General features: G+C 44.4%; 1 protein-coding gene across 1 annotated transcript in view; it reads right to left on the bottom strand.

Annotated features, from left to right (window-relative positions):
- The window catches only part of LOC140733781 (uncharacterized), a 28,488-nt gene extending 7,452 nt beyond the window's left edge, over positions 1–21,036 (bottom strand). The window contains exons 1-2 of the mRNA XM_073057537.1: positions 20,490–21,036; positions 17,261–17,349 (exon numbers count right to left, since the gene is read on the bottom strand). Coding sequence (XP_072913638.1) covers positions 17,261–17,349; positions 20,490–21,036 — 636 coding nt within the window. The remainder of the gene's footprint in view (positions 1–17,260; positions 17,350–20,489) is intronic.
- Positions 21,037–24,186: the final 3,150 nt, after the last annotated feature.

Genomic DNA, 24,186 nt, shown 5'->3' with positions numbered 1-24,186 from the left:
TCACTGTAACACCCCGAACTCCACCTCAAATCCATCTGAACGAATCTGTGCGAACTTTAGTGAACAACAAATATAATTCGTCTCAGCGGTCAGCCATCTGAATGAATAACTGACTTTAAAGAGAAACTCAGTGATAATTTTGGAGACTGAAATAAGAAAGGCCCAGGCAAATAAAGAGTCAGTAGTTGCAGTGTTTTTTGACATTGAAAAAGCCTATGATATGATGTGGAAGGAAGGATTGTTAATTAAACTGTGCAAGATGAGGGTTGGTGGGAGAGTTTTTGATTGGATAAAAGATTTTATGTTTGGTAGGAAAATTCAAGTTCGGATTGGGTCAGAGTTATCAAATCAGTACATAGTGGGAAATGGCACACCTCAAGGTAGTGTGATTAGCCCGTTACTTTTTTTAAAAAAATGTTTTTATTAGTTTTTCAAAACATTTTACAAATTAAAAACCCCAAATCCCAATGAGGAACATTAAAACAGTGCAAAATTAAGCATACAATAACAATATGTTACAAAGGAAGAGAATTTAACAAAAAAGCACCTAAATTAAAGACAAGTAAGCTTAATATCCTCCCCAAGCCCCACAACACAAGAAAAAACAACAGCAACTCCAGACCAACCACAACACAATATAGCGAGTATACGTCAGGACAGCCAAACTCCCTGACTGTGAATACACTTAGCAACAGAGGATAATAATGCCTTCTACCAGAAAAAAAAAGGGAGCTGAAAGCAAGGGACCGAAAAGAAAAAAAAACCCTAGTCAGGAGGAAGGTTATGAAAGTACTCGATAAAAGGTCCCCAGACCTTATGGAACTTTAGATCCAAATTGAGAACTGAATAATAAATTTTTTCGCGGTCCAAGCAGGCCATGATGTCGTTAAGCCATTGAGCATGAGTGGGCGGGGCAACAGCTCTCCATCTAAGAAGGATCAAGCGTCTAGCCAGGAGAGAGGCAAAGGATAATATTCGGCATTTGGTCGGACCCAGACATAAATCTGTCTCGCCCCAAAAACCGAACAGAGCAATTAAGGGGTTTGGTTCTAGGTGCGGATTCAGAATACACGATAACGTAGTGAAGACATCTTTCCAGAACTTCTCCAAGCTAGGACAGAACCAGTTCCATGCCCTACTTCATCTTTCATTGATCCTGTTAATATTCTATAGATTTGCTAAGTGTTCCTGTAGGAAAAAGAATCTTAGCGTAATATGTGGTGACATGCATGTACACTGATAATAAAATTTACTTTGATCTTGTCGTCTGGATCAATAGTTTGGTTGAGAATGTACAGGGTATGGATAGTAGGTTTGCAGCAAGTAATGTCAAACAATTACTTTTTCAGAAAGATATTAAGAATAAACACACCCCTCTGTTCCCCTCTCCACACTCTATCACCCCCGGCCCTTACTGCCTTCCCTCTCTGCCCCGTCCTCCCTCTCACCCCCAATTTGGGCATAAGTGAATTATTTTCAGGGAATCGGAAGGGGAATTCTTCACGCAGAGCTTGGTGGGAGTGTGGAATGAGCTGCCAGCGGAAGTAATGGATGTGGGTTCGATTTAGACACTGAAGAGAAATTTGGGAGATAACATGGATGGGAGGTGTATGGAGGCTATGGTGCAGGTAGTTGGAACTAGGCAGTAAAAACAAAATCAAGTTGGCATTGACTAGAAGGGCCGAAGGGCCTCTTTCAGTGCTGCTGGGCTCTGTGACTCTAATAATATTGTAATTTGTAATTTCCACAGTCAGTGCTTTGCTTCTAATGACTTAACCCAGAAATTTACCCAAACAAGAATTGAAAGACTCTTAGCTGGCTACAGAAAGCATTTACAAGCTGTGATACTTGCCAAAGGGGGTGTTACTAAGTACTGACCATGCAGGGTGCCCAAACTTCTGCTTTGGGCCCTTTTCCTTTTTTGTTATTTTGAATCTGTAAAAGATGGAAATAAAAAGGTAATCTTGCTTAAACTATTAAAGAAATGTGTCATCTTTAACTTTATGCCTTTTGGAAATCAGGTTATCTTTTACTCGCTTAACTATTCAGAGTAACACAAATTTTGACTAGGAGCGCCCAAACTTTTTCATGTCACTGTGTATAATCTGTGCCTTCCGAATCACTTCCAGAAATTCCAGCCATTGCTGCTCTGTTTTCATTCCTGCCCATATTCTTCTCAAATCAATTTTGAACAATTTTCCTCTCATGCCTCTCTAATTCAGTTTATTCCACACCTGACTTTAGCTTCTGTTTCTCTAATGTCAGGGTGAATTTGATCATATTACGATCACTTGCCCCTAAGGGTTCTTTGAACATAAGTGACCTAACTAATTCCGGTTCATTACAACACTCAATCCAGAATAGCTGATCCCCAATTGGGCTCAACCACGAGCTGCTCTAAAAAAGCATCTTGTAGGCATTCTAGAAATTCCTCCACTTGAGACCAACACAATCCTAATTATCCTAATCACCTGCATGACAATCCCCCATGACTATTGTAACATTGCCCTTTTGGCACGCATTTTCTATCTCCCATTGTAATTTGTGGACCACATACTTACTACAGTTTCGAGGTCTCTATACAATTGCCATCAGGGATTGTTTATTTACATTTGCTGTTCCTTAATTCTACCCATAGAATTTACACCTTCCAACCCATGCCACCTCTTTCTAATGATTTTGTTTAATATTTTACCAACAGAGCAACATAACCCCACTACAGCTTGTTCTTTCAAGAAACGTAAGTATCTGGCAAACTAGAGGACCTGCAGATTCTAGCAATCTACAGAACTACACACGAAGTGCTGGAGGAGCTCAGCACGTCAGGCAGCACCTATGGATAGGAATCAACATTTCAGGCCAAGACCCTTCATCGGGACCCCTGACACCCACGTATCCGGAATATCAACAAGCAAAGAAAATAGATTTCTTTGACAGATTTTAGTTCAAGGCTTAAAAATGTTGCCAAACAGAGCTTAACATTTAACAAATACAACACAGGCAATAAACACTTTCATCAATACCGACATTGACTTTTTTAATAAAAATATCTTGGTCCCATTTCAATCAGTAAAATTTACAAAAATAAAAAGGAACTGAACTGACAACTTTAGAAACGACTATTTACTCTCAGACCCACTAGTATTAACACTCCCTTGGACAGAAGGGGGAAGAGAAATAACAAATGGAAAAGAAAAATCACACAACAGTCAGATAAAACTTCTAAGTACTTATTTTCATCAAAAATGACCAGGATTCAGCACTCCATGTGTGTATATGCAATCGTGATAAGAAATACAGACCAGAAACCCTAAATGAGAGTCCAACTCAGAAAAATGAATCATCACTATGGAAGAAAACATTAACCAGTGGAATGAGTATGACCCTCCATGGGAGACATCCCAACGATCTGTACAGACGAGATGCTGACAGAGAGTTGGAGACCTCTTCCCAGAAACAGAGGAGTTTCTTACAGAAATACAAGACAAGGTGGTTAACCAAAGGAAAAAAATCAAAAATACATGAAATACAAACGAACAAGGCAGATGGTGCAGAAAATGCCAAGAGAAACCAAACACAATCCAACACATTCCAGGATCCTGCAGCAGTTTAACTCAATCTGATTACTTACACAGGTACAATCAAGTGGCAAACATCATTCACCAGAATCTTGCTTTAGAACACAAACTCATGAATTCCCACCACCACTTCATAAAGGCACCATAAATTCAAGCCGGATCCAGTTTCAGAGTCAAAATCATACAATTTATATGATAATCAATGCATTATTTCAGATAGGATAATCCATGTTGTTGTTCACCCTCAGCCCAGAGATTAGAGGGGTGAAGAACATCGCAGACAGAACTGCAGTCAGCTCGACTTCTTCAGTCTGCAGGAAATTCAAGGGAAACCTCTTCACCCACAGAGTGGTGACTGTTTGGAGCCCATCACCACAGGGAGAGCGAGAGGGGAACAACAGGGGAGGATTTAAAAGGACTGTCGTGGAACTGAATCACTGGCAGGGTCCAGCCGGCCTGAGTTCACTCTCTACCATATACTGGGTGTGTTATAAATTCACTAAGTACTGGAGGCAGTGTTCAAAATAGAACTGATTTATTTGTCTCAGATCCAGAATATTAAACTCCAGTCCCATTAAAGGTGAATGTGCAGCAGAAGAAACTCCTCCCGTGCCCAGTGACCAGGGTGCAGAACTGGGTGTGGTGGGCAGCAGCAATAATTGCAGAGTTGAGCACCTACAGTCACTCTCGAAATTGCATTCAGCAACGGTGACGGAGAAATATCCAGTATGCAGCTTATTGAAACTTTCTCCCCAGTGTGAACCGGGTAGTGTGTCACAAGGTTAGATTACCGAGTGAATGGCTTCCCACATTCACAGCAGGTGAACGGCATCTCCCCAGTGTGAACTCAATGATGCACATTCGGTGGAGATGGCTGAGAGACTTTCTTCCCAATGACTGACCAGGTGATTGGCCTCTCCCCAGTGTGAACTCGCTGGTGTCTCTGTAGATGAGATGACCGAGTGAATCCCTTTCCACATTCATAGCAGGTGAACGGCTTCTCCCCAGTGTGATCTTACTGGTGTTTCTGTAGGGTGGATGATTGAGTGAATCTCTTCCCACAGTCTGAGCAGGTGAAAGGCTTCTCCTCACTGTGAACTCGCTGGTGTGCCAGTAGTTCAGATGACCGAGTGAATCCCTTCCTACATTCTGCGCAGGTGAACGGCCGCTCCCCGGTGTGAACTGACTGTTGTCTCAGTAGATTAAATGACCGAGTGAATCCCTTCCTACAGTCTGAGCAGGTGAACGGCTTCTCCCCAGAATGAGATCGCTTTGTCTCTGAAGGTCAGACGATTGAGTGAATCCCTTTCCACAGACTCAACAGGTGAACGGTCTCTCCCCAGTGTGAGATCGCTGGTGTCTCAGTAGATTAGATGATCGAGTGAATCCCTTCCCACAGACTGAGCAGTTGAACGGCTTTTCCCCAGAGTGAGATCGCTGGTGTCTCTGAAGTTCTGAGGACTGAGTGAATCCCTTCCCACAGTCCGAGCAGGTGAATGGCCTCTCCCCAGTGTGAACTGACTGGTGTCTCTGTAGGTGGGATGACTGAGTGAATCCCTTCCCACAGTCCGAGCAGGTGTACGGCCGGTCCCCAGTGTGAACTCGCTGGTGAGCCATTAGGTCAGATGACCGAGTGAATCCTTCCCCACAAATTCAGCGGATGACCAGCCTCTGTCCAGTGTGAACTGACCGGTGTGTCCACGGGTGGAATGATCAACTGAAACCCTTCTCACCCACAGAACAGGTGGATGGCCTTGTCAAAGTGTGAACTTGCTGATGTACCTTCAGTTGAGCTGACCATGTGAATCCATTCCCACAGACTGAGCAGGAAGGATGATCGAGTGAATCCCTTGCTCCACTTCTTAAATATATGGACAGAGACAGAATAAACGGTGTGTTGTGTTCGAGATTCCTGTAGATGAATTCCTTGTCATTTTTAAGCTGTAAAAAGATTACAAAATTCATCAATGGGTGTAAGACAACATTTCAGATGAAATCACTTGAGTTGTCAAGGTGTGATCTGGCATCACACTGTTACAATGAAGTTCAAACTAAGGTGGAGAGAGAAATCATCTTCTAACTGGGCACAGTGCTGGTATCTGGAATGACCATCAAACTCTCTGATGCTCTTCCTGTCTCTATAAGAATGGGACATTTCTGCCATCTCCAATCTGTGACCTGGCTCAGTTTGACTCTCTCCATTGGTATTATTCCCTGTTCCCACTCAGCGGTATGGGTTCCTGGCCCCACAGTAACTGAAACACTCTTACACAAATAGCCTTTGTTAACGTGCAGCTGGGATTTTCTTTTATGTACCGTTAATTTAAAGTGCCACAGTTTTAATGCCATGTAAATATCTCCTCTTCACATGTATGGTTGGTCTGCACAACTGTTAAAAGGAATTAGAGTGAATATTAGTATTATATAAGGTTCTTGTCACAGTCATGGTAAAGAACAACACTGAAACAGACCCTTTGGCCCATCTAGCTGATGCTGATCTATTTAAACTTTCAACTCCCATACCCCTACCATCCAGGTACATATACAAACCTCCAACATGTTGCAATTGAGCTCACCTGCACCACTTGTGCTGGCTGCTCATTCCACACCCTAATGACTGTCTGTGTGAAGACGTTTCACCTCATGTTCGCCTTAACGTTTCACCTTTCACCCTTAATCCATGACCTCTGGTTGTAATCCCACCCCATCTCAGTGGAAAAAGCCAGCTTGCATTTATGCCACCTATAACCCTCAAAATTGTGGTATACCTCCATCAAATCACCCCTCAATCTTCTACATTCCAAGGAATAAAGCCCCAGACCTGTTCAATCTTTCCTTATAACCCAAGTCCTCCAGACCTGGCAACATCCTTGTGAATTTTCTCTGAATTCTTTCAACCTCTTTCACGTCTTTCCTGTAGACTGGTGACCAAACCTGCACACAACACCCCAAATTAGGCCTCACCGATGTCTTGTACAACTTCAACATGACATCCATCTCCTGTACTCAGTACTTTGGTTTATGAAGGGCAATGAGCCGAAACCTTTCTTTCCGTCCCTATCGAACTGTGACACCACTTTCAGTGAAATATAGACCTGTATTCCTAGATCCCTTTCTTCAACAACACTCCTCAGTGCCCGACCAGTCACTGTATAAGACCCACCCTGGTAAGTCCTACAAAAGTGCAACATCTCACACTTGTCTGCATTAACTTCCATTTTCCATTTCTCAACCCATTTCTCCAGCTGGTTCACTTCGCACTGCAAGCCATGATAGTCTTCTCACATTCCACTACACTCCCAGTCTTTGTGCCATCCACAAGTTTGCTGATTCAGCTAACCATGTTATCATCCAGATGACCGAAATAGATGACAAACAACAACGGATCCATCACTGATCCCTCCGGCACACCACTAGTCACAGGCCTCCGGTCAGAGAGGCAACCATCTGCTTCCACACTCTGGCTTCTCCCAAAACCAGTGTCTCATCCAATTTACTATCTCATCGTGAATGCTGAGTGACTGAACCTTCTTGACCAACATCCCATATGAGACTTTGTCAAGTGCCTTGCTAAAGTCCATGTAGACAACATCCACTGCCTTGCCCTCAGTCACTTTCTTGATAATTTCCTCGAGAGACTCTATAAAATTAGTTAGACATGACCTACCATGCACAAAGCCATGCTGTCTATCCTTAATCAGTCCTCATCTATCCAAATACTTTTACAGGTAGTCTCCGAGTTACGAACTTCCGACTTACGGACAACTCATACTTATGAACCGAGGAAGGAGAACGCCATCTGCCATTTTAAGTCATTGCTGTTGACACAGTGTTGAGTGTTTAACTTTGTATTTGGCTTAAAATTTTCTTAGTAATATTCACCCTGACCCCACTCCCCGTTCCGGTCGGACGGTGGCTCAGTGAGATCAGCGCCGGGCTCGAGATTCGAGAACGGAGGTTGCTGAGTTCGATCCGGTGACAGACTGCTGCCATGCTGGGTTGATGTAAATCCAGTGACTCCCGTGCCGTGTTGATGTCGAGCTCGCAACTCGACCTCTTCAAAACACACTGCCACCTCCAGTTTAAATTCCCCATGCGGAATATCGTGGAGGATCAAATACCCAAACCCAGCACAGCCCCCACTTGTCCCATTTAGCCTGTCTCAGTGCGGTGGTCCTTAGGACCCAGTAGACCTCGGGACCCGCCACCAGCAGTGTTTCTGTTCCATTGACGGGAAGCGGTCGCAATTGAAAATAAAGTGGAAATAATAAAGCGTTTGGAAAGAGATGAAACGCCATCGGTCATTGGAAAAGCGTTAGGCTACGGTCAGTCAACGATCAGAACAATTTTACAGGATAACGGATAAAGTGAGAATAATGGAGCATGTGAAAGGCCCTGCCCCGATGGAAGCTACAATTATTACTAAGCAACGCAGTCATTTAATTATTGGAATACATACGTTTCCTAAGTGTTTTATATGCATACAGGTAAATTATATACTATATACCAAGACAAACGTTTGACTAACTGACACTAAATAATACCGGATGTACTTGATCGGACTTATGTACAAATCCGACTTAAAGACGGACTTAGGAGAGGAACTCGTACGCAACCCAGGGACTGCCTATATATCCGGTTCCTGCACATACGTTCCAATAACATTCCCCCTACTGATGTCAAGCTCACCAACGTACAATTTCTTAGTTTACTTTTAGAGCCTTTCTTGAACAGTTGAGCAACATTGTCTGTCCTCCAATCCTACAGTCCATTACCTGTCACTGGGGATGATTTAAATATCTGTGCATGGGCCCCAAAAATTTCTGCACTTGTCTTCCACAGGGTCCCAGGGAACAACTTGTCAGGCCCAGATTTATCCATTGTAATTTGCCTTAAGGCAGCAAACCCCTCCACCTCTGTAATCTGTACAGGGTCCATGAAGTTGATGCTGCTTTGCCTCACTTTTATAGATTCTGTGTCCATCTCCCGAATAGACACAGATGCAAAAATATATTTAAAATATCCCCCATCTCTTTTACCTCCTGTATAGATCACCATTCTGATCGTCCAGAGGATTAATTTTTTCCCTTGCAATCTTTTTGCTATAAAGATATTGCTTACTTTTATTTCTTTCATAAGTGTTGACTTGAATTTCCTGAACTTCATAACTGCACCATGTGGTCCTATCTGCCTTTGCCTGGTATGCACCTCCTTTCTTGTAAAAAGGGTTGTAAAAGTAGTCAGCTCCATCTTGGGCACTAGCCTAAAAAGTACCCGAGATATCTTCAGTGAGCGGTGTCTCAGAAAGGCAGCACCCATTATGAAGGACCTCCAGCACCCAGGGCATGCCCTTTTCTCACTGTTACCATCAGGGAGGAGGTACCAAAGCCTGAAGGCACACACTCAGAGATTCAGGAACAGATTCTTCCGCTCTGCCATCTGATTCCTACATGGACACTGAACCCCTGGGCACTATCTCACTTTTTTAATATATATTGTTTCTGTTTTTTGCAAGACATTTAATCTATTCAATATCTGTATACGGTATAAAGAATAATAAAAAAGATCCATTTATTTATTTATTATTACAATCATTATTTAATTATTTTTTATCTATATTTCTTCATGATTCGAAGCAAGAAGGCTGCGAGTGGAACGGCTGAGGGTGTTTTGGAGAGAAGGAATTTTACTACTCGTGGTAAAGACAGGCAAGACTGCGCAGGCCTGTGACGCCAGCCAGTAGAGCAGGAAATGTTTAATAAGAAGACCGCCATATCCAGTGGGCAGCGGAGTGATAGGGCTTTGGCTCAAACGGGTGTAGGCGGTAACAGAACAAGGTAGGTTTAACTGTGTTAATTGTGGAAAGATTCTGGAAAGGTGTAATAATAACAGAGTTGTCGTGATGGGAGATTTTAATTTCCCAAATATTGATTGGCATATCTCTAGAGCAAGGGGTTTAGATGGGGTGGAGTTTTAGGTGTGTTCAGGAAGGTTTCTTGACACATTATGTAGATAAGCCTACAAGAGGAGTGACTGTACTTGATTTGGTATTGGGAAATGAAGGTGGTCAGGTGTCAGATCTCTAGTGGGAGAGCATTTTGGAGATAGCAATCGTAATTCTATTTCCTTTACTATAGCATTGGAGAGAGATAGGAACAGACAAGTTAGAAAAGTGTTTAATTGGAGTAAGGGGAATTATGAGGCTATCAGACAGGAACTTAGAAGCTTACATGGGAACGATGTTCTCAGGGAAAGGTACGGAAGAAATGGGGCAAATGTTCAGGGGATATTTGTGTGGAGTTCTGCATAGGTACGCTCCAATGAGACAGGGAAGTTATGGCAGTGTACAGGAACCGTGGTGTACAAAGGTTAGAGTAAATCTAGACAAGAAAAAAAAGTGCTTACAAAAGATTCAGAGAGCTAGGTAATGTTAGAGATCTAGAAGATTATAAGGCGAACAGGAAAAGCTTAAGAAGGAAATTTGGAGAGCCAGATGGGGATATGAGAAGGCCTTGGCGGGCAGGATTAAGGAAATCCCCAAGGCATTCTACAAGTATGTGAAGAGCAAGAGGATAAGACGTGAAAGAATAGGACCAATCAAATGTAAGAGTGGGAAAGTGTGTATGGAACCAGAAAAATACAGCAGAGGTACTTAATGAATATTTTAATTCAGTATTCACTATGGAAATAAATACTTGGTGATTGTAGTGATGACATGTAGTGGACTGAAAAGCTTGAGCATGACGATATTAAGAAAGAGGATGTGCTGGAGCTTTTGGAAAGCATCAAGTTGGATAAGTCGCCTGGACTGATTGAGAGGTATTGTGGGAGGCGAGGGAGGAGATTGCTGAGCCTCTGGCGATGATCTTTGCATCATCAGTGGGTTTGGGAGAGGTTCCAGAGGATTGGAGGGTCGCGGATGTTATTCCCTTATTCAAGACAGGGAGTACAGATAGCCCAGGAAAATATAGACCAGTGAGTTTTACCTCCGTGGCTGGTAAGTTGATGGAGAAGTTCCTGAGAGGCAGGATTTATGAACATTTGGAGAGGTATAATATGATTAGGAATAGCCAACATGGCTTTGTCAAGCAACACACACAAAATGCTGGTGGAACGCAGCAGGCCAGGCCGCATCTATAGGGAGAGGTACTGTCGACATTTCGGGCCGAGACCCTTCGTCAGGACTAACTGAAAGGAAAGATAGTAAGAGATTTCAAAGTAGGAGGGGGAGGGGAAAATGTGAAATGATAGGAGAAGACCGGAAGGGGTGCGGTGAAGCTGAGAGCTGGAAAGGTGATTGGCAAAAGGGATATAGAACTGGAGAAGGGAAAGGATATGGGACGGGAAGAAAGGGGGAGGGGAGCACCAGAGGGAGATGGAGAACAGGCAGAGTGATGGGCAGAAAGTGAGGGAAAAAAGGAGGGGGAAGAACTAAATATATCAGGGATGGGGTAAGAAGGGGAGGAGGGTCATTAACGGAAGTTAAAGAAGTCAATGTTCATGCCATCAGGTTGGAGGCTACCCAGCCGGTATACAAGGTTTTGTTCCTCCAACCTGAGTGTGGATTCATCTTGACAGTAGAGGAGGCAATGGATAGACATATCAGAATGGGAATGGGATGTGGAATTAAAATGTGTGGCCACTAGGAGATCCTGCTTTCTCCAGTGGACCGAGGGTAGGTGTTCAGCGAAACGGTCTCCCAGTCTGTGTCGGGTCTCACTAATATATTAAAGGCCCCACCAGGAGCACCAGACACAGTATACCACACCAGCCGACTCACAGGTGAAGTATCGCCTCACCTGGAAGGACTGTCTGGGGCCCTGAACGGTGGTGAGGGAGGAAGTGTAAGGGCAGGTGTAGCACTTGTTCCGCTTGCAAGGATAAATGCCAGGAGGGAGATCGGTGGGAAGGGATGGGGGGCGAGGACGAGTGGACAAGGGAGTCACGTAGGCAGCGATCCCTGCAGAAAGCAGAAAGATGGGGGGGAGGGAAAGATGTGATTAGTAGTGGGATCCCTTTGAAGGTGGTGGAAGTTGCGGTGAACTATACGTTGGATCTCGAGGCTGATAGGGTGTTAGGTGAGGACAAGGGGAACCCTATCAGAAAGAAAAATCAAATGCCCACCCCACCCACCGTATAAAAAAGAACGGCATCCTGATCATCAACCCACAAAACCCACCCGTCCCGCACAAAAGGGAACAATGACATCGACCCCCCCCCCCCCCAAAAAAAGACAACCCTACCCCGCACAACTGCGGAGGAACCCGTGTCACCAGGGTAGAGGCGGCCGCATCGGGAGCAGCGGACACAATGGGCGACCGGGACGATTCACAGGTGAAGTGTCGCCTCACCTCAGGCACACCTCAGGGTAGTGTGATTAGCCCGTTACTATTCATCATTATGATCAATGATGTTTTCACAAATGTACCAGTGGATATAGGTAGGTCACTGTTTGTGGATGATGGGGCCTTGTGGAAGAGAGGCAGGAACACGGAGCATATCATCAGGAAGCTACAAGGAGTAATTGATGAAGTGGTGGAGTGGGTTCTGATTGCAGATGTAGATTTTCAGTAGAAAAAAATCAAACTGCATGTTTCATCAGGAAAAGAATTGAGGTAGGGAAGAAGTTAAGGATGTATGGGATAGAATTTGAAAGGTTTGGATTACTTAAATTTCTGGGAGTTAAATTTGATTCACGGTTGCCATGGGCAGACCATATCAGGAAAGTTGAGGAGAAATGTAAAAAAGTAATAAATGTGATGAGATGTTTGACTGGTAGGGAATGGGGAGCAAGTTGTTCAGCATTAAAGAGAATATATGTGGATTTAGTAAGATCTCTGTTGGATTATGGAAGTGTGGAATATGGATCAGCAGCTAGGTCTCTTATAAGGAAACTGGATGTGTTTCAGGCTCAGGTTTTGAGAGTGTGCAGTGGGGCTTTTAAAACATCACCAATATCAGCCCTACAGGTAGAAATGGGAGTAATGCCTTTGGAATTAAGAAGGAAGCAATTGATGGCAAACTACTGGGCTAATTTGCAGGGGCACAATGATTCTCACCCTGCAAAAGGAGTGTTGCAGGAGTGCTGGGAGAATGGGAAGTTTCAGAGAGATAAATTTAGTCGGGTAGGGAATGATATTGCTAAAGAATGTGGAGTGTTTGATCTAAGAATAAGTCTTTCAGTAGTTTATCTGGTTGTAGCTCCATGGAAGATTGTATGGCCTAACATAGACTGGCAAAAAGGAAAGGAAAATATGAAACTGATTTGGTACGTGCATTTAACTGCCCTGTGATGGAAAAGTGTAGTGGTTATACTCAGATTTATACGGATGGTGCTGAGGAACCTGAAACAGGAGTGACAGGGTTTGGGGTGGCTTTACCAGCAAACGCAATTGCAATCAGCAGAAGAACTTCTGATAAGTTTGCGGTGAATACAGTGGAGATGATGGCAGTGTTGGTTGTGTTGTGTTGGGTGGAGAAAGCAAGACATGTCAAAGTGTTGATATGCTCAGATTCATTCTCAGTTCTAGCAAATTTAAAGTCTTTTCACTCAAACAGCCGGCAAGATGTACTTCATGAAGTCCTTCAGTCAGCCGCGTCACAAGAGTTGCAAATTGGGGATGTCAGGTTAAATTTCTATGGGTTCAAGCACATGTAGGGGTGAAGGGAAACGAGAGGGTGGATGAGTTGGCAGAGAGGGCGTTAAAGAAAGAAAATGCAGAAATGCACATTAGTATCAGTAAAGCAGAGGCTAATCTGGAAAAAGAATGATCAGAATGTGGCAAGAAAAATGGGAGAGGGAGGGGAAAGGGAGGCATTTATCTCAAATCCAGAGGAGTGTTACAGGTACTAGGGTAGGCAGTGGATACTGAAGAGGAAACTGTGTGGACTCGGTTAAGGCTGGGGCACTGTGCACTAAACAAAACACTGATATTGATAGGGGAACACCAGACAGGACTGTATGAGGAATGTCAGGAAGAGGAGTCAGTAGAACATGTAGTCTGAGTTGTGGGAAGTACGGGATACAGAGAGAGATGAAGGGAATTAATCTAAGGGAACTGGGGGTGCAGGAATTCACAGTAAAAGGGTTACTGGGCATGGGTGAGAGCGCACGGGTCAGGGTACTTTTAGCTTTCTTAAGGGATACAGGGTTTTATTTTTAAGAGGATATGATGGATAAGCAGGAATAGGGTACTGGGACGGCCAAAGAAGAAAGGATAAAGAGTAGATTAGGGTGTGTGTGAATGGGTGAAGGGATTTAGGGTGTGAGTCTCTCGTCTGATCCACTCTCCGGAGCAGAAGGTGGCGGTAATGCATCATTAAGCTGGGTGCCAACCGCCGTAAAACAAGAAGAAGAAGGTAACAGAATCTGCAGCCCAAAGTTTTCAACACTGACTGAGGGACGATTGTTGTGATATCCGGACACCGTGGACCGCAATCCCAGGACAGTCCTACTCTCTTCCCTGTCTCTCAGCTCCACGATCCATACCTGGGCCCCGAGGAGCTTCCGGCTGATGAGGGAATGGGAACCGATGGATCTCTCAGACAGAGCTGAGTTCCAGCTGTCTAAATGCAAAGATTGGGAACTCGGAGAAAGGGAACAAAATCTTTTACATCACCAGTTGAGAAAATCATCTTTGTTCTACCTCCAATCACAAACAAGAGAAAATCTGTAGAGAGGGCACAGTTTTAAGGGGCTTGGAAGTAGGTACGTAGAAGATGTCAGGGAGTAAGTTTTTTTCACGATTGTTCTACTGAGAAAATCACAAACAAGGAAAATCTGCAGATGCTGGAAATCCAAGCAACACACACAAAATGCTGGAGGAACTCAGCATTAGTACTCTTTTCCATAGATGCTGCCTGGCCTGCTGAGTTCCTCCAGCATTTTGTGTGTGTTGCTTGTTCCACCTCTTCTTGTTCTGAACTTTTGTACCGGTGAGGACATGTTTTGACCCATTCTCTCTGGGTTCATAATGATATCAAACACCTTTGCTCTGGGCAACAAGTAGCTTTCACATCACAAATGTGCCAGACTCCAATGAGACAGACTACAGCCCTTCCCTTCATGTTCATTGGCTTTGCCATCAATGAGTTCACCACCGTCAGTCACCTGTGGGAGGGTTCAGGGGAAATATTTATGTACAATACAGAAACTGGTGTTACCCGTGTGTATTGTGGCGATGCAAAAGGTGCTGGAGAATTTGCAAGTGGGAGGCTGTGGAGTGATATTTGGAAATCTGACAGCTTAAGGCAACATTTAGCAAGCAAATCACATATGGGCGGTGTGCAAAAGCTCTGGCGAGAAAATTCTTCGGACTCTTTTTACCCACCTGTCTCATTAATTGTCCTGGATAGTGGTAAGTTCACATCTACAGATGTTTTGTTCATAAAACTAACGAATCCTCCATCATCCCTTTGGCTTTCTTCTCCCAGATCAAAATACAATCAGAATCAGAATCAAGTTGATTATCACCGGCATGTGTCGTGAAATTTGTTAACTTTGTAGCAGCAGTTCAATCCAATTCATAATATAGAAACAGAGAAACATAGAAAACCTACAGCACAATACAGGCCCTTCGGCCCACAAAGTTGTGCCGAAAATGTCCCTACCTAGCAATTACTAGGGATACCCATCGTCCTCTATATTTTCAAGCTCCATCTACCTATCCAAAAGTCTCTTAAAGGACCCTGTCGTACCCACCTCCACTACCATTGCCGTCAGCTCATTCCACGCACTCACCAGTCTCTGCGTAAAGAAATTCCCCTGACATCTCCTCTGTACCTACTTCCAAGCACCTCATACCTGTGTCCCCTTGTGGCAAACATTTCAGCCCTGGGGAAAAAGCCTCTGACTATCCACATGATCAATGCCTCTCATCATCTTGTACATCTCTATCAGGTCACCTCGCATCCTCCATCGTTCCAAGGAGAAAAGGCCGAGTTGACTCAACTTGCTTTCAAGAGACATGCTCCCCAATCCAGGCAACATCCTTGTAAATCTCCTTTGCACCCTTTCTATGGTTTCCACATCCTTCCTGTAGTGAGGCGACCAGAACTAAGCACAGTACTCCAAGTGGGGTCTGAACAGGCTCCTATATAGCTGCAACGTTATCTCTCGGCTCCTAAATTCAGTTCCACGGTTGAGGAAGGCCAATACACCGTACGCCTTCTTAATCACAGAGTCAACCTGCGTAGCAGCTTTGAGTGTCCTATCGACTCGGACCCCACAATCCCTCTGATCCTCCACACTGCCAGGAGTCTTACCATTAATACTATATTCTGCCATCATATTTGACCTACCAAAATGAACCACTTCACACTTATCTGGGTTGAACACCATCTGCCACTTCTCAGCCCAGTTTTGCATCCTATTAATGTCCCGCTGTAACCTCTGACAGCCCTCCACTCTGTCCACAACACCTTCAACCTTTGTGACATCAGCAAACTTACTAACCCATCCCTCCACTTCCTCATCCAGGTAATTTATAAAAAAAACATGAAGAGTAAGGTTCCCAGAGCAGATCCCTGAGGCACACCATTGGTCACAAACATCCATGCAGAAAATGACCCATCTACGACCACTCTTTGCCTTCTTGTGGGCAAGCCAGTTCTGGATCCACAAAGCAATGTCCCCTTGGATGCCATGCCTCCTTACTTTCTCAATAAGCCTTGCATGGGGTACCTTATCAAATGCCTTGCTGAAATCCATATACACTACATCTACTGCTCTTCATCAATGTGTTTAGTCACATCCTCAAACAATTCCATCAGGCTTGCAAGGCAGGACCTGCCCTTGACAAAACCATCACGGTAGTGAATTTAACAAAGGAGATGTCTTCCTTTTTTAAACAAAGGGGCTTCCCTTCTTCCACCATCAACTCCGCTCTCAAACACATCTCTCCCATTTCCCGCACATTTGCCCTCACCCCATCTGCCCACCACCCCACTCGGGATAGGGTTCCCCTTGTCCTCACCTACGACCCCACCAGCCACTGGGTCCAACATACAATTCTCCATAACTTCCACCACCTCCAAACACATCCTTCCCTCCCCATTTCTGTTTTCCGCAGGGATCGCTCCCTACGCGACTCCCTTGTCCACTCATCCACCCCCCACCCATCGCTTCCCAATGATCTCCCTCCTGGCACTTATCCTTGTAAACGGCCAAGTGCTACACCACCCCTTACACTTCCTCCTTCACCACCATTCAGGATCCCAGACAGTCCTTCCAGGTGAGGCGACACTTCATCTGTGAGTCGGCTGGTGTGGTATACTGCGTTCGGTGCTCTCGGTGCGGCCTTTTATATATTGGTGAGACCAGACGCAGACTGGGAGACCGTTTCGCTGAACACCTATGCTCTGTCCGCCAGAGAAAGCAGGATCTCACACATTTTAATTCCACATCCCATTCCCATTCTGATATGTCTATCCATTGCCTCCTCTACTGTCAAGATGAAGCCACACTCGGGTTGGAGAACAACACCTTATATACCGACTGGGTAGCCTCCAACCTGATGGCATGAACATTGACTTCTCTAACTTCCGTTAATGCCACTCCTCCCCTTCTTACCCCGTCCCTTATTTATTTATTTGTTATTCCTCCCCCCTTTTTTTCTCTCTCTCTGTCCCTCTCACAATTTTGTGTGTGTGATCTGTAGACTTTCTCTGAGTTTGTGATTTACCTCTCCGTTGTCCCTCACACCGGCGGCGATATGCAGACCTCCTGCTAAACGCAGGCGCAGTGCAGCCTGCAGCTCCGCCGGCAATTCTCCTCTCCGAGGGAGCGGGAGAGTTTAAAAAGCGAGCAGATTTGAGAAGAAAGGTCCTGACGAAGTGTATCGGCTCGAAACGTTGACTGCACATTTCAACGGATGCTGCCCGACCTGCTTAGTTCATAGGCAACACGAGTAAATCTGCAGATGCTGGAAATAAATAAAAACACAAAATGCTGGCAGAACTCAGCAGACCAGACTGCATCTATGGGAGATGTTAGTGACGACGTTTCGGGCCGAAACCCTTCATCAGGAGTGAAGTAACATGGGATGGTCAAGGGGGGATAAGAAGTGGGGGGAAGGATAAAGTAGAGAGCTGGGAAGTGATAGGCTGGAGGGAAATGGACTATTGGGAAGGTGGAGAATTATGGGAAATAAGGAAGAAATGCCCCCACCTGCCCCCACACTTCTTCCCTCACCACCATCCCAGGCCCCAGACAGTCCTTTCAGGTGAGGCACCAATTTACCTGCGAGTCAACTGTGGTGATATACTGTATCCGGTGCTCCCGATGTGGCCATTTATACATTGGGGAGACCCACCGCAGACTGGGAGACCGTTTCACCGAACACCGGCCCTCGGTCCTCCAGCAGTGACCGGATCCCCCTGTGGCCACACACTTCAATTCCACAGACCACTCCCACTCCAACATTTCTGTCCATGGCCTCCTCTACCGCCAAGATGAAGCCACACGCAGGTCGATGGAGCAATACCTTATCTCCCGCCTAGGTAGCCTCCTTCCTGCCGGCATGGACATCCAACTCACAGACCTCCGTTGATACCCCTGCCCCCCCCCCTCCCCCATCCCTATCTATTATTTTAGTCTGGTTCTCTTTCTCTCTCTTTTTCCCCCTTCACTATAATCTCCCCCGCCCTATCTTTCTTTCTCTTTTATTTCCCATAATTCTCCACCTTCCCCCTAGCCCATTTCCCTCCAGCCTATCACTTCCCAACTCTCTACTTTATCCCTCCCCCCACTTCTTATCCCCCCCTCAACCATCCCATGTTACTTCACGCCTGATGAAGTGTTGCGGCCCGAAATGTCGTCACTACCTCCTCCCATAGATGCTGTCTGGCCTGCTGAGTTCTGCCAACATTTTGTGTTTTTATTTATTTCCAGCATCTGCAGATTCACTCGTGTTGCAATAGTATTTGTTCAATCGTTTCACAATGACAAAACCCACACAATCCAGAATTATGTTCTCCAACAAGACAAATGGAGTAATTAAGCAGAGTTTGACGAATTCTCAGTTGTGTCACAACAGTTACTTCTTTTCTTGTTTTTTATCCCATCTCCAATACTCCCAAACAGTTTAATGTAATCTGTATAGATGTCTCCTTTTGCGCCCATTATCCCATCGGTCTTAAAATAAGCCCTTAATTTCTAACCCTTAGGCACTTAGGTACTGATTTGCTAAGTGGAAATCATTGACGAAGTTCAATCCATATTTGAAGCTTTTGTAACTAAATTGACAACTCGCTAATCCCCTCAAAACCTTTGTGTGCAGGGAGCCATACGAGTAGAATATGTCAGCTTATTGTCCTCCACATGGACAATTTCAAATCAAATACAGGTCTATTAATCCTATTTGTTAAACACTTAATTTTTGCATTAGCTACCGAAAACTTAAATCCTCATATATCTGCCTGATTCAAATATATTAATTGCTAATCGCATCCAATATTGAAACTGAAATTGAAATTTCTGCCTCCAATCTATCGATTGCATCATCTTTACAGTGATTTATATATACTAGTGCCAATCTCAAAAATATCATTAATCATAATATTAAATAATAAAGGGCTAAAAATACTCCTTGTGACTTATTAATCTCTATCTCATTCAAACCTGAAAGGAACTTGCCCACCCGTACCAGCACAGGCTGGTAAAACACAGAAAAATACTCCCCTTCAATCCTTATTTCCATAATTTAATCAAAGTCCTTCCTTCCATTGATATCATATGAATTTTCCATGTTAAATATACTGCTATGACAGCATTGTTATTTAACTGTGCTTTCCTAATTTAATCTATCAGACCTAAATATGAAACCAATGTCATTCTACCCTTCCGAAACCCACTCCGATAAAACGATAAATCACCTCTTTTATTCAAAATATAGTTCATACGCCCGGTAGCCAAACGTTCCATAATTTACAACAATGGGAAGTTCACGATATCGGTCTACAATTGAAAGGATCAGACGTTGAGCTCCTAGGATTTATAATACGCCCAACTACTGCAATGTTCCACGTAGAATGAAGATGGCCTGATCTACAAATACGATTCAAAGATATTACGATCTCAACAGAATTGTCAGTTAGGTGTTTAATCATGCAATAACATATAACAACCTTTCCTGGAGACGTCTGACATGCATTAACAATAATTCAACCACAAACCGGGAAGAAAACATGTCTCCCAAACAAAAACTGCAACAAGTGATAATTCTCTTAAGGAGAAGGGTAACAGTAGGTGATTCAGTATAATTTCACAAGCCACAATGAAATAATTTACTTCAACAATCTGTGTCTGACAAATGGGTTCTTTGAACTACATATTTACAGTGGAATCACATTTAATCAATAAGACACTTCGGAAGGTTGAGTCAATTTTTTGGGACAAACTAACTCACTCAAATGGTCTAAAATTAATTCTCTAAATTAATCATGATTAGTCACCGTGGGGATTGCCCCTCTCTGATGTAAGCAGTTTGTAAATAGTTTAAAACTATTTTTTAAAAAATCTGTCGAAATCTGTCCCTGTGGAGTCGCTAAATGTTATTAAAACCCCAGGCATGTGTTACCTCGACATTTCATTACGAGAGATCGCCTGTAGTACAGAGGAACAAATCACTGGACAGAGACAACATCTGCAATGTTGGATAGGTACAAGAGTGTGGAGAAAATACTGTACGTGGTCATTGCAGTCACTGGAGTTCCTGGTGAGTGAGCAGAGCAATACTTGTTCAGTATTTCTGAATGCTAACCGGTGGGAACCTGCTTATGATCATTTTACATGCTTCCAGCTTGATCATCACTGTGCAAATAGCCATCAGAAATATCGATCCTGTCAATTCAACATTCTGATTTTTCGTATTTGATGACAAGCGGAAACAAATCTTTAATATCACATCTAACCCATGGGATCGACTGGAACTTTGTTCGGACCTTCAATGACACCTTGTCCAGAGTTGTACGAGTGCTGGTGAAGGGTAGCTTTCCGGGAACGTGTAACCGGGAGGGTTTCAATGACACCTTGTCCAGAGTTGTACGGGTGCTGGCGAAGGGTAGCTTTCCGGGAACGTGTAACTGGGAGGGTTTCAATGACACCTTGTCCAGAGTTGTACGAGTGCTGGTGAAGGGTCGCTTTCCGGGAACGTGTAACCGGGAGGGTTTCAATGACACCTTGTCCAGAGTTGTACGAGTGCTGGTGAAGGGTAGCTTTCCGGGAACGTGTAACTGGGAGGGTTTCAATGACACCTTGTCCAGAGTTGTACGAGTGCTGATGAAGGGTAGCTTTCCGGGAACGTGTAACTGGGAGGGTTTCAATGACACCTTGTCCAGAGTTGTACGAGTGCTGGTGAAGGGTCGCTTTCCGGGAACGTGTAACCGGGAGGGTTTTAATGACACCTTGTCCAGGCGTATGTTGTGTTTTGCTCCCCTCTGTATCCTTTCTCGGCGCCATCAGATGCTAAGTTTCCAGATTCCTGTCCAGTCATGGTTAAATCAGTGAAACCGGCACTATCAGCAACTGGAATCGGTATCACCACCGATCGTTGTTGTTCATGCAGCTCGTTTTTATCCCTGACGATGGCCCACACATCGTCTGATCTCCACACTGACGAAGACAGGTCAGAGACAGAGTGACCCGTGTCTGATGTTAGATTAGCAGCTGTTCACGGACTCGAGCACTCCTGATCGTGAGCTGAAACCCGATCTCGTGTTAATTCCTAGAGAATGTGTTCAGTAATGACCGGTGTGTCTCTCTCTCTCTTTCTCCAGTGAATTTAGTGGCGATTCTGATCCTTTCCAGGGGAAAATGCGGCCTCTCCACCTGCACCACTCGCTACCTGGTGGCCATGGCAGCGGCTGATTTACTGACCATTGTCACCGAGGTCATTTTGACGCAAATCAATTGGTATTACTTCCCGTGGAGTTTTCTGAGCATCACCCCTGTGTGCAGTGTTATCGATGTATTGAATTTCACAGCCACAGACTGTTCTGTCTGGTTCACCGTCACTTTCACCTTTGATCGGTTTGTCGCCATTTGCTGTCTGAAGCTGAAAACAAGATATTGCACCGGGAAAACTGCGGCTGTGGTTCTAACAGCAACCGGCGTACTGTTCTGTCTGAAAACCGTGCCCCGATACTTCTTATACAAACCCGCGGTAATCATCGACGATATACCGTGGTTCTGTGAGACCATTGATAATGTTTTCACTGACCCCGAGTTGGTAGGATATGGATGGCTTGGTATAGTTTTAACTCCGTTCCTCCCTTTCGCTGCGATCCTGTTACTCAACGCTCTGACAGTCAGGCACATTTTAGTGGCCAGTCGGGTCCGTAAGGGGCTGAAGGGTCAGAGCAAGGGGGAGAAGCGCAGTGACCCGGAGATGGAGAGCAGGAGGAGGTCTGTGGTTTTACTCTTCACCCTCTGCGGCAGCTTCATCCTCCTGTGGATGACCCAGGTTGTAAATATCATATATTATCAGGTCTCAGGAAAGGGATTTGATTTCAATGATTCTGAATGGATCTTTCACTTCGTGGGGTTTCTGCTGAGGAACTTCAGCTGCTGCACCAACACATTTATCTACGCGGTGACTCAGTCGAAATTCAGGGAGCAGGTGATCAGCGCGGTGAAATATCCGGTCACCTCTGTGATTCAATTCGTGAATAAAGCCACATCCTGAGCACAAGACAGAGGCGGCCTCAGTGTCTCCAGATCCTCACATTCACAGACTGACCTCCCACGTGTTATTACAGGACGGAATGTCCTATCGATCGGCAGCTCCGGGAGGTTAGGATAGTGTGTGTGTGGAGAGTAGTGGGGGTGGGTGCAAAGCACAGTCCAGCAGACTCAGTACCTCATGCGTACAGCCAGATGTCAGTGAAAAAGACTACTCCGGATGCGATAAGCCTATTGGTCTGTCGACAGGGCCATGCATTTCCATTCCCATCTACCAATCCACCAATATTCTTAATCCTGTCCACCAACCACAAAGCCGAACGTTCCCACTAAACGGCGACGGTCTAGTCTAATGCTGGTTGGGTAATCCGCTGTCAATCACACCTGTCTCCACCGTCCCCTTGAATGATTGGCTAACCTGAAGAGCTAGCGTGGGCTCTGCATAAACGACGATTGACACTCCAAATTATAACCATATAAAAAGCACAGCATGGAAACAGGCAACTCGGCCTTTCTAGTCCGTGCCGAACGCTTACTCTCACCTAGTCCCACTGGCCTGCAATCAGCCCATAACCCTCCATTCCTTTCCTCTCCATATACCTATCCAATTTTACTTTAAATGACAATACCGAACCTGCTTCTACCACTTCTACTGGAAGCTCGTTCCACACAGCTACCACTCAGAGTAAAGAAATTCCCCCTCGTGTTACCCTTAAACTTTTGCCCCCTAACTCTCAACTCATGTCCTCTTGTTTGAATCTCCCCTACTCTCAACAGAAAAAAGCCTATCCACGTCAAATCTATCGATCCCCCTCATAATTTTAAATACCTCTATCAAGTCCCCCTCAACCTTCTACGCTCCAAAGAATAAAGACCTAACTTGTTCAACCTTTCCCTGTAACTTAGGTGCTGAAACCCAGATAACATTCTAGTAAATCTTCTCTGTACTCTCTCTATTTCGTTGACATCTTTCCTATATTTCGGTGACCAGAACTGCACACAATACTCCACATGCGGCCTGACCAATGCCTTGTACAATTTTAACATTACATCCCAACTCCTATCCTAAATGCTTTGATTTATAAATGCCAGCATACCAAAAGCTTTCTTCACCACCCTATCCACATGAGATTCCACCTTCAGGGAACTATGCACCATTATTTCTAGATCACTCTGTTCTACTACAGTCTTCGATGCACTACCATTTATGGTGTATGTCATATTTGGATTATTCCTTCCAAAATGTAGCACCTCATTGTTATCAGCATTAAACACCATCTGCCATCTTTCAACCCACTTTTCTAACTGGCCTAAATCTCTCTGCAAGCTTTGAAAACCTACTTCATTATCCACAGCGCCACCTATCTTAGTATCATCTGCATACTTACTATTCCAATTTACCACCCCATCATCCAGATCATTAATGTATATGACAAACAACATCGGAGATGGTACAGATTCCTGAGGCACACTACTAGTCACCGGCCTCCAACCTGACAAACAGTTATCCACCACTTCTCTCTGGCATCTCCCATCCAGCCACTGTTGAATCCATTTTACTACTTCAATATTAACAACTAAAGATTGAACCTTCCTAACTAACCTTCCGTGTGGAACCTTGTCAAAGGACGTACTGAAGTCTATATAGAAAACATCCGCTGCTTTACCCTCGTCAACTTTCCTTGTAACCTCTTCAAAAAATTCAATAAAATTTGTCAAACATGACCTTCCACGCACGAATTCATGCTGACTGTTTCTAATCAGGCACTCTCTATCCAGATAATTATATATACCATCTCTAATAATACTTTCCATTAATTTACCCACCACTGATGTCAAACTGACAGGCCTATAATTGCTAGATTGACGCTTAGATTTTTTTTTAAACAATGGAACTACATGAGCAATACGCCAATCCTTAGGTTATGT

This window comes from Hemitrygon akajei, chromosome 9, assembly GCF_048418815.1.
Source record: "Hemitrygon akajei chromosome 9, sHemAka1.3, whole genome shotgun sequence".
NCBI classification, from domain to species: Eukaryota; Metazoa; Chordata; class Chondrichthyes; order Myliobatiformes; family Dasyatidae; genus Hemitrygon; species Hemitrygon akajei.
Note: the sequence above shows the minus strand (reverse complement) of the source record. Positions and strands in the feature narration are given on the sequence as shown.